At 42.0% G+C, this 11,615-nt stretch overlaps 1 protein-coding gene across 1 annotated transcript in view; it reads left to right on the top strand.

Annotated features, from left to right (window-relative positions):
- TMEM104 (transmembrane protein 104) overlaps nucleotides 1–11,615 on the top strand; it is a 128,154-nt gene that overhangs the window by 76,504 nt on the left and 40,035 nt on the right. The window contains exon 9 of the mRNA XM_015410733.1: nucleotides 4,853–4,946. Within this exon, the coding sequence (XP_015266219.1) occupies nucleotides 4,853–4,946 (94 nt within the window). The remainder of the gene's footprint in view (nucleotides 1–4,852; nucleotides 4,947–11,615) is intronic.

Raw genomic sequence — 11,615 nt, 5'->3', positions numbered from 1 at the left:
CCCCAGCCTCTGCCTAGGGAAAGGGCAGTCTTTCCCTGCAGTGGGAACCAAAGCAGCTGACATCATTCTCCTCTCCCCCGTATGATCCGCACAACTACCCTATGAGGTATGTTATGGTTGAAAGTGTGTGAATGGTCCATAATCCCCCAGGCAGCTTTTAAAACGTGAACCTGGGACCTGCACACCATCCTCTGAAGTGCTCTCTGTGGCAGTAATGGGGTGACTGCTGGCACCTTTTCCTATCATTTTTTGCCTTGTGGTATTCTGCTTGTGGTGTGATCTGTCTTCTTTGTGATGTGGCATGATTGTGCTATTGGGTTTGTTTCTGTTGAAGGGGAAATGATGTGTTGTGAGTGAGAACATATTTTACCTCAGAATACACCAGGTCCCATATTCAACTGAAAATTCCAACTGCCTTGCGGGGGGGGGAGTTTGAGGTGTGGAATGGAGTGAAGTCCAATATGCAAAAGACCTTGAAACGCTGGGCGGGACTGCACAGAGCAGCCAGTCAACCCAGCCAGCGTCTTCTGACTGACAGTTCTTGCGGCCAAACACTAAAGGTGTGCATTTGGAACGTTGGAGCCCACTATGACTTTATATATAAGGGAGAGCTAGCTCTTTTCTGTGTGCATTTGAAGCAGAAGCACACTATGTTCAAAGCACTCAGCTCCCAGATTATAATGTTCATTCTAAAGCACTTTGGATAGTACTGGAGGTTGGGAGCATGGTATACATCAGATTCTTAGCATCTGCTCCCCTCTCCTCTTACGGTCTTTGGTGACTCTTCCTTTCACTGGAAAGAATAAGGAGTTAAATAGATAGAGAATGGCAATTTGTTTCCTCTTTCTTCCCAGATAGGATGATTAAAGAGCAACCAATGGGTTACACCTATTTAACATCAACTTTTGCAGACCAATAGAAGCATAAAGTGGGCCAGTATGATTGATGGACTTTCACAAGTTTTCCTATCACCTGTAAAATGAAGATTAACAATAGCTAAAAATGTCTTATTAAACTGTGCTAAGATGAAATTGTTCAAATATATTTTTAACCATTATAGGATTACAATTAAAAATTATGCCATTCCAAGTTTCTGTTATTATATTGAGTATTCCAGTAATAAATAACAAAGGGACTTCTTTTTTCTCCTAGCACAAATATAGAGTTCAAGAGAAATTGCTAAGAAACAACCATCTATTGATATATATTTACTGAAAATAGTCACCCCTTTACTTAAAGATATGGAACTGCTAAATGTGCGAGTCCAGGTGTCATGGCTACTATCGGATACCAATGATCGTGTCACCCTCTCAGTAGCAAGATTTATAGGCACAATAATCAAATGTAAGAGAAATAATACTGAGTAAGGTCTTTTAAAATATTTTCTTTGCTTCTAATTTCTGCTTAAGGTGATAACTGTATGAGAAGTACTAAATAGATAGATATTGAAAATATTTATATCTTGCTCTTCTGCAAGGGTCTGCGTATCTAACAGGTAGCATTTTTGAAAAGTATAATTACACTTCAGTACATAAATAATGAAAATAAAACTGACTCATAAAAGTTAAAAATATAATTTCCTGCACAAACCTCAACATTCTACAGATGTTACCACTCAAAGGCAATAAACAATATTTCAGTTACCATTACTCCATCCAGTAACTATCAGCAGATGGCCTTCTGGAATACCCAGGCTTCTCTAAAGTCCAAAGGTGTTGGGATTTAACATACTGCTTCAGGGAGACAGTTCCATAATTGAGGGGCACCTATGGAAAAAGCCCAGTCTCTGATAAGAGAATAAATGTACTGTTTGAGAAGATGTACTGTTCAGAAGAGATTGTTGGGTTGACGTAAGCATACACACAGGTGTGTGCCAAGAGAAGTAGTCACAATATGTAGGCCCAAACCATTAAAGGAGTTTATTAAATGCCATAAAAATTATATTAAATAATCCATCTCAAACAGATGTTTAATATTTTAAATAATGGTCTAACAAGGGACAGCAGCAGACATAAAGAGCTCATTAAAAGTCTAGTTTTTTCCTTAGTCCCTTTATCTCCCCATTAGTAGTGTCAACTTTAATTAACTTTAATTATTACCATATCTTAGGTAACTTTACCTTTGAAATGCACAAGGTAAGACTAGAATGTGATTGTTATTTTTTAGCAGTAGAAATATGTGGTATACATGGAAATCAAGTCTAGAATGAGTCTGCCTTTAGCTGTTAAGACTATAAAACGGAAAACAAAAGATCTAAAATACGTTTTGAAAAACATGCTTTCAAGAAATTGTTTCCTTAGAAGGAAACAGGAGAAGTAAACTGTAATTGTGTGAATGGTACATCCAGTTTCATGCCCTCTAGTATGAAAAGGCTCTTGGCTCTATCATATCGAAAGCGTAATACAGTATGGGGTACTGGCAACGTAGATGCTGACTTTATATATTGTTGATAACTGAAAATAAAATGATCTGTACATATACTTAATAAGGAAATTACAGGGTACAATTTATCCTTAAATCCTCTCGTTCTTCTGTCGGGTGATCTGAGTCTAACAAAGGATTAAAATAAACTGATGTATAGCATAATTGCAACAGCCAAAAGCTATAAAGCATTGAACATTTCCCCCAAAAATGAAGAAATTATGCCCAGCTTAAGAACACCATTGAACTTTGATATAATTAACTAATTTTATCTGTGTTGGAGATAGAAGAATAGCAAACAATTTTAAATTGAAGCAACAATAGATGTTGTTTACCTTGACTTCCAGAAAGCTTTTGATAAAGTTCCTCATCAAAGGCTCCTAAGTAAGCCTAATAGTCATGGGATAAAAGGACAAGTCCTTTTGTGGATCAAAAACTGGCTAATTAATAGGAAACAGAGGGTGAGCATAAATGGGAAGTTTTCTCAGTGGAGGGTGGTAAGCAGTGGGGTACCACAGGGATCAGTACTCAGTCCGATGCTTTTTTTTATTAAATTGGAGTTGGACGTAAGTAGTGAAGTGGCTAAATTTGCAGATGACATGAAGTTGTTCAGGGTGGTGACAACCAGGGAGGATTGTGAGGCACTCCAAAGGGATCTGTCAAGGATGGGCGAGTGGGCGACAACATGGCAAATGGGGTTCAATGTGGCCAAAGTGCAAAGTGATGCAAATTGGAGCCAAAAGTCCTAACTATAGATACACGTTGATATGGGGCTCGAACTGGCAGAGACTGACCAAGAGAGAGATCTTGGAGTCACAGTAGATAACTCACTGAAAATGTCGAGACAGTGTGCAACTGCAATAAAAAAGGCCAACGCTATGCTGGGGATTATTAGGAAGGGAGTTGAAAACAAATCAGCCAGTATCATAATGCCCCTGTATAAATCAATGGTGTAATCTCATCTGGAGTACTGTGTACAGTTCTGGTCACCACACCTCAAAAAGGATATTATAGCATTGGAAAAACTGCAGAAAAGGGCAACTAGAATGATAAAAGGGTTGGAACACTTTCCCTATGAGGAAACGTTAAAGTGCTTAGCGCTCTTTAGCTTGGATAAACGGCGACTGAGGGGTGACATGATTGAGGTTTATAATATTATGGATGGGATAGAGCAGGTAGAGAAAGAAGTTCTTTTCTCCCTTTCTCACAATACAAGAACTCTTGGGCACTCAATGAGATTACTGAGAGGTTAGAATAGATAAAAGGAAGTACTTCTTCACCCAAAGAGTGATTAACACATGGAATTCACTGCCACAGGAGGTGGTGGTGGGTGGTTACAAGCATGGATGGCTTCAAGAGGGAATTGGATAAACATATGGAGCAGAGGTCCATCAATGGCTATTAGCCACAAGGTATAGATAGGAACTCTCAGTCTGGGGCAAGTGATGGCACCTGGTATTTTTGGCCATTGTGTGACAGAGTGGTATTTTAGCCACAAGGTATAGGTAGGGACTCTGGGGCAAGTGATGCTCTGTCATCTTGGTGCTTGGGGGGGTCAACAGTGGGATGGCTTCTAATGTCCTGGCCCCACTGGTGGACCTCCTGATGGCACTGGTATTTCTGGCCACTGTGTGATACAGAGTGTTGGACTGGATGGGCCTTTGGCCTGATCAAACATTGGCATCTCTTATGTTCTTATGTTAGTGTTGGACTGGATGGGCCATTGATCTGATCCATCATTGGCTTCTCTTATGTTCTAAGAATGGCAATCTTTTTTTTTTTTGCCTGCTATAATTTTATTTTGATTTTTCTGTTTTCTTTATATGATCTCTATTTCTGTCATTCTTGATATAATTTCTGTGTGCTATATATTTAATATAAAATTCCATAATATCTTAAATTCATTAGTTTATAGTCCAAAGATCTTTGGGGTCAAGCCATCAGTGTTTTAACTCTCCTGGAATGGTTTGCAGCATATAAGATTAAACAAAAGGGGAAATGTAGCAGCCATAGCAAATGTTTGTGAGCCAAATGCAGACAATGTTCTGATTCTACCCGAGGCAGGAATCAGGCATGCAGCTTGACCACTAAGCAGGGTGTCTTCCTGTTAAAGAAAGAACAGCTCAGACAAATACTCTGTTATATAAGTCTCTAGAAGTATACTTCTATAATTGTATGATATAATTGTATAGATAGGAACTCTCAGGCTGGGGCAAGTGATGCTCTGTATTCTTGGTGCTTGGGGGGAGCAACAGTGGGAGGGCTTCTAGTGTCCTGGCCCAACTGCTGGACCTCCTGATGGCACCTGGTATTTTTGGCTGCTGTGTGACAGAGTGTTGGATTGGATGGACCATTGGCCTAATCCAACATTGGATTCTCTTATGTTCTTACGAGTTCCTTAAGTCTAAATTTTGTTCCTTATCTGTTTCAGGCAGCTTTTACACTCCTGTTGGGTCCATTCACCTTTTTTAATGTGCAGAAAACAAAATATCTACAGATTATGACATCACTAATGAGATGGATAGGTAAGTCCATGAACCTCTGCTCCATGTATACATAAGAATGCACACAGTACCTCAGTTCCACTAATCAGACTTCTTTGGTGCCACCCATACAAACCCTAACAGTTACTGCTCAGAGAACTAATTCTTGGATTGATTGCTCTTTTGTAACTTTTTCTGTAATATAAAACTATAAATAAATACATAAATAAATCGTGTTAATCATGCACCAGTAATTTTTATTGAAAATCCAAAGAAGTTGTTAACTCTTGGGTGTGTGTCTTGAAAAAGGTGGGGTACATATATTCACTTAATGAATCAATTAATTGTTTCAGCATTTAATAGTCTTTTTACTAGAGAGGACTGACATAATTTAAAAGGTAACTAGTGGCAATGATTTTTAATAACTAATTTGTCATCTGATGTGAATCATTCTGCTATTTGTGAGTGCATTTAAGTCATACCTTGGAAAACAATTTATTAGTATTGGAGCTTTCCTGGGGGGGGGGAGATGGCAAGAGAGCATTTATACTCTTTAAGAAGTTGGAATACTGGAGAAAGATCATAATCATGTAACAGAGTACATATCTAGAAAACTAGGAAATGGTAAAGAACTGGTTCAAATCTCCAGGTTTAAAAAATCACATAGATGGTTCTGGTATCTCTAACTCCTCCTTCCTCATCGTCATCTGACAAAAATTCCCCTTCCTCTCTGTCCTCCAGAACACTGTCCTCTTCTTTTAAGGGGTCTCAATGCAGATGGTCCCTCATGGCAGAGTAATGATCTTTCCTGCCTGCTTTGGTTAGCCAGCGAGGTCTGTCTTCCTCTGGGAGGGGTCTATCTAAATCTAAATCTTCCTGCCTGTAGTTTCTTTGGGTTGGGGAGGAAGATGGGGAACTATCTCCCATGAGGTTTGTTTGGCAGTAACTGGAGATTTCCTCCCTCATGGTTTGCCTTAAGAACTGCTTAAGCTCAGCTGAGAGCAAGGAGTCCCCCCCCCCTTTGGGGTTACTCACGACTAAACCCAGCTGTGATACTGCACCTCCGGAGGCATCTGTTGCCATGACTTGGGCATTAGGGATGTCCTGCCCATCACTGACATTCATAGCCTGGCTTATGGAAGTGGACACAGCCACTCTGCAGCCTTCCCCTGCTCTCTCTGATGGTCTCCGAAGTGCAGGTGTATCCAAGATGGCACCCATGCCGCAAGCCATGGGTGGGGGATGAGGCCGCCTTTTTACACACTTTTCCTTTGGCGTGTCTTGAGGTCCAGGAATGGCGGGGTTCGTGGTTCTGGCTGCCCCCGAGGTGGCTTGATGTTGACAGTGGTGAGGGAAGCTTCCCTTTCACCCTCTGAGAGAAATCTGTCTGAGCCATCCTGATCCGACATGCTCTAGCCGGAGCATCGGGGAGGACAAAAGGTTGGACATATGTAGCCAAGGTTACAAAAAGGCAGGAAAGAACAGACTAGGAGAACCAAGAAGAGGAAGGGAGAAAATGTGGTGAGGAGGAAAACGGAGGAGGCCTAGGTTGAAAATAGACAAAACGTAGGCACAAGCCTAATTTGTGCTGCTTTCCCTTGTGAGGCAGAAACAGAACTGGGTTGAGGAGTGTGTCCCACCGAGAGAACCAGAAGTGGAAAGGTTGGTTCCTGCCTCCCTACAGATAGGCTGGGAAACACCCATCAAGATGTCCTCCCCTCATAGGGTGAAGGCTCTTTAAGAGAAGGTTTTACTTAAAATGCACAGCAAGACAATAAGGATAATACCTAGATATACTGTAGCCATTTACAACATATTTTCAAGAATATCTTGGCAGCAATTAATATATCATTATCTGTTTAATGATAATACATTATTAAAGATTTCAGTATTTTCAATGTTATAAAGTTTAACTTTATGCATAAATATGTTGGTCTGATGAAGACGGAATATACATTAAAATATTGATTGATAGCAGATGTTTCAGTTCAAGGGATGGAAGGGGGAGATGAGTTTGTTCAATCTCCCCAACAACTTGCAGAACCATGAAGGGGAAATTTGGGTTGAATAAAGTGAAATTCTAAATTGTCCATCTCTCCCCCCCCCCCCCATTTCCTGATAGGCTCCCAGCTTGTTCTTTCTAAGAGTAATAGATGGCAATACTCCCTCTAAGCTGTGGAGTCTTGTGAGCAAAAATTCTACTTTGTGAGCTACTGGCATTAAAGTTGTGAGTGTGTGATTTGGCTACTGCATAAGTTAGTTTGCTCTGGAGCCATCCATCCTGAGCTAAGACAAAAGTGTGTGAGCCGCAGGCTAAAAAAAATGTGAGCTAGCTCACACTAACTCAGCTTAGAGGGAACAGTGGATGGCATCCTGGTAATTACTAAATCATACAGGACAATACATAAACTAAGTTTCTGCATATTTGGGGGAATTCCTTGGTATGCAGAAAAATATCAATTTCCTCAGTCATCCTTCAAATAGGTAGCACTTCTCTAAAAACTCAAGAGAAAGAACCATGTATATAGGTACAATTCCACCTTCTCCTTCTCAGTAGCTAAGCACAGGAACCTCCCATAGTGAGGCAGACCTTGATCCATAAAATTCAGTCATGGATTCTTCCTGCACTCCCCTCCACATCCTGGAAAAGTTGATAGCCTGGATGGCAGAACCCACTGGGACTACAATTTTTTTCCCCCACTGGGACTACAATTAACAGCTATGGAGGTCAGGGTCTGCGCTGAAGAGGGGGAAGAAGGACAATCCAGCCTCTTATATCAGTGGAGCAGGCACTTGTAGAAGAGAGAGAAGGGGAAGACTAAAAGTGGTTAGCCGTCTTCAGTGCAGACCCACAACCCTCATAGTTGTCAGTCCCCATGGATTCTGCAGTCCCAAGAAACAACTTTTATGGGTTTGGAAAGGATGGCTGGAGGAGGGGAATATAGGAAAGTTCTCAGATGCTTGCACCCATAGATCATGGGATCCAGCATTTTCCACTGTCTCAGGCAGAGAAAAGCTTCTTGCAATGCTTGAAAGTTTCTAATTGGAGGTGCCTGAGATAGAACCAGGTACCTTCTGCATGCAAAACATGCACTCTACTAGTGAGCACAGGGCCCTACCCATGGTGGAACCAAAGTGGATTATGAAGATATCCAACAGGATTCACTCTAGTTGGATGTGGGCATGGAACTGACCAAGGAATAATGATCTAATTTCCATGTTGATTTGATTTCTGCACCTATAACACTATGCACATATATACATATGTAGGCATAGTTTGAATATTAGAAAGAATGTATTAGAAAGAAAAGTTTTAGCAAGTCTGCTTTTCTTTTGCTGAATAAAGTCCAAAGCTAGTTCTGTGTAAAAGTAAGCTAATACACATTCTTTTCTTATCTGTGTCTTTGGCTAGAACAGCAGTCTTGTAATACTGATGGACCTTGAATGTAGCATTAATGAGAGATACAGGGTAAGGATTGGGGGCTGTGAAGTGAATGAATCTGGAAGGCCTTTTGTCTCTAGTGGAGACTTATGTGTTATGATAGCAAGTTCCAAAGAGTCTGTAGCAACTCAGTGATTTGCACCTCTTATCTAAGCATGAGCCTTTTTGGTCAAAGATGGTCAAAGAAGACTGCTTTGTTTTTTGTCAGATAAACAATATAACATTACCCCTAATTGGGGTCTGCCAATGAATGAATGCCAATGAATGAATGCCAACTCAAATGATGCTCCTTTACCTATAACCAATGTTTCTATATGTTGTTACCTCTGTCTATGTCATTTGGGTATATAACACTATACCCTTCCTGATCCAAGTCAGAAAGCAGCTTTGATTTGCAGGCAATTTGTTGCTTAGCACTGTTTTCCTGTTTATTGGTCCACGGGGGTGCAAGGAGCAGTGAGGTGGGATGGGGATCCCCACTTCTCTTTGTGGTGCTGTGGGTGAGAAAGGCTCTTCCCACTGCTCAGACGGAGGAACTGAGGTCACAATGCCGGGGGCCCGTTCTTTCCCGGGGTAGCCGCTCGGCTCTGGGAGGCCGCTCAGAGTTTGGGGCTTTTGTGGTACTACGGGGTGAGGAGGGACTTGTAGCCGCAAGGTCAGATGGGCGGACAGCCGAGTCCTCCCTGCTCTGGACGGAGCGTGGCAGTCAACAAGGGATAGCGGAGCAGCCCCGTTTTGCAGGTAATTTGTCAGGGACAGGATGTGGCCCTTTGATGCTGGCCAGGGAGCCCTTTGCCGTTGTGGTGGAGGGTCTGCTGGGGGACTCCATTTGCCCGCCGTATCTCTCCTTTTTATCTGACATGGGTGGTTTGCTTGTTTTCCCCCACATTTGCCATCAGATAGGCTCGCCAGCTCTGAGTTGGCAATACCTTGGAGATTTTGGGGGTGGAGCCTGAGTGGTGGGTTTAGATTCAGAGGAATTAGCTGTGTTAGTCTGTTGCTACGAAACGACCCCTGCCAATAACTTCTTACTAAGACCTTGGCTGCTTTAAAGCTACAACCAAAATCTCCAGCAGAGGTATTCAGTAATTCCCCCCCTCAGATGAATCCAGGCCAAAAGGGAGCAAGGAATATTTCCCCAGGACCTCTGGGACACAGAGGGTTTTCCCATTTCCTGAGTTCCTGGAAAAACATCTTAAGAATGAGTGGGCCAAACCCATGGTGAATAAACATTGTCCTCAGCTGAGCAACCCACTGGCTGAGCCCCTCTGCCTGTCTGTAGCAGAGGGACAGGTGCCTCAGAGCCCTGAAGCACCAACACTGTTCATACAGACTTCCAATTCCTTCCCTCTCTGTCTCTAACAGTAACTATTCCCTCTTTGCCGAACTGCCTGCTGCAAAGCGAAAGCCGCTGAGTGTGAGCTGGAGGTAGAACAGAATGGGAGGTCTTTTGTTGGCAGCCAGAGCTGCCTATCAAGCTTTGGAGGACCTCTATTGGTGTTTCTGGGGCTGCAGAAGTCCACCACCCCCATCATTGTGTGTACAGTTGATTCATAGGAACCAGCATGTCTGGCTCACAAACCTCAATGAAAATGATTCAGTTTGTGGGAGATGCGATAGCATGACCCCAGGCTCGCGAACCATGAACGGGGCCTGATTTGCAATGAACTTCAGTCCATAATTGGGTTTGTACCCATCCTTTCTTAAGAAGCATTTCATTTCATTTAATTTAAAACAACAAATATTTCATGGGAGCTTTTTCCGTGTTCCCCCAAATTGCCCAATTTTTCTATTGGAAAAATTAGCAGGGGGGAGGATGGTTTTTCCCCTGATCTCCCTCCCCCAGTTTTTTCTAGCTCTTCACTTATCTAGTGTGGCTGTTTGTCTACATAAGTCCCGTGACTCAATGAATAATCTTTCTGGAGGTCAGCAGGTACTACCTGGAGGCAGTGGCATGCAGAACATAGACATGGACCATCATCTGATAGCAGATGGCTGGATCCAGCCCTGGTATCAAGAACATTTCAGAAAATTAACTATCAATGGATTCAGGTCAGACAGGGGTTCTTTACTTGTAATCAACTGTCCCTGTACCCTGCCTTGTCTCCAGATGCCTTCTAAACCACAAGTAAAAAATTAGGCCATAAAAACAGGACTCCGGATAAGGAGTTTTATATAGCTATATTGTATTAGCAAACAAGGAAGAAACAAGTTGTCCAACACGTGCCATTTTTATTTTATCCTGACGGTTACTATTTGGACTACCAGTTTTTCCTTTGTCTTTGTTGCTATTATAGTGCCCCCTTTATTTTCCTTCTGGAAACACCTCACACATATTTAGTCTCGTGAATGGAGGGATACTGTGTTTTGTTGTTTTGAGGAGAGAGGGCATTCCTGTTTGATTCCTGTTTGCTTTGTGCCACTTTTTTAAGGACCTAGGCAAGAAACTCAAGGCATGGGGTTTTATCCTTAGGGCAGGATAAGAGGTATAAATAAAACAATTCTCTGCAGTTTGTCAGAAGCCACTGCAAGCAGGCAAAAAGGTCTGCCTACATTTATCAATTTGCTCTCCGATCTTCAGAATGCCCCCCTAAGATTTGTAGATTAACCCCTTAGGGGCCGTATGGCCACATACAAGTATCACTGGGCTAGAATATAATCCAGTATGGATAATTAAAAGGGGCACAATCTTCTAACTGTTTGGCCTCCTGCTTGCTGTATTTGCAACTGTAACATGGTAAGTAACAAAAGCCAAATCTGGAAGTGAAATTGTGTCTCCTAATCTTGATGTTGAATTGCCAGCAGCAGCATACACCAGGACATGGAGCAGCCTTTCCATGAAAAGGGACTGTGAGGACAATTTAACTGCTGTTTTTCTTTTTCTTTAGGAAGATTGTTGTCATGGTTGATGTGAATGTTGAAGATGCAGAGACTTGTATCTTCAAGGAGCTTTTAATATTAATGCTGGTTAGGTGTTGTAAAATTCCCAAATATCAAAATCTCCCCTTTGTTGCATCAGCACGTAAAAGCTTTACAAGCAGTGTATTCACTGGCAGAAAGGTATTAAGAGTGAAAAATGTAATCCCTTCTCAGCTTTGTGGCCCAATTTTGATCACCTAGTGTTCCCTCTGTGAAGATACATCACACAAACATCATCCTGCATCTGTGACAACCTGACAGCTGCCTGGCCTGCAGTAGTAAGATAATTAAACCTTAGTATACAAGTAAAGCTTTGCCTCTCTTTGCTTGTTGGAGAAGATAACTGAGAG

The sequence above is a fragment of the Gekko japonicus genome, unplaced genomic scaffold (assembly GCF_001447785.1).
Source record: "Gekko japonicus isolate JY-2015 unplaced genomic scaffold, Gekko_japonicus_V1.1 scaffold15, whole genome shotgun sequence".
In the NCBI taxonomy this organism is placed as follows: Eukaryota; Metazoa; Chordata; class Lepidosauria; order Squamata; family Gekkonidae; genus Gekko; species Gekko japonicus.
The sequence above is the reverse complement of the archived record's forward strand: the minus strand, read 5'-3'. Positions and strand labels throughout refer to the sequence as shown.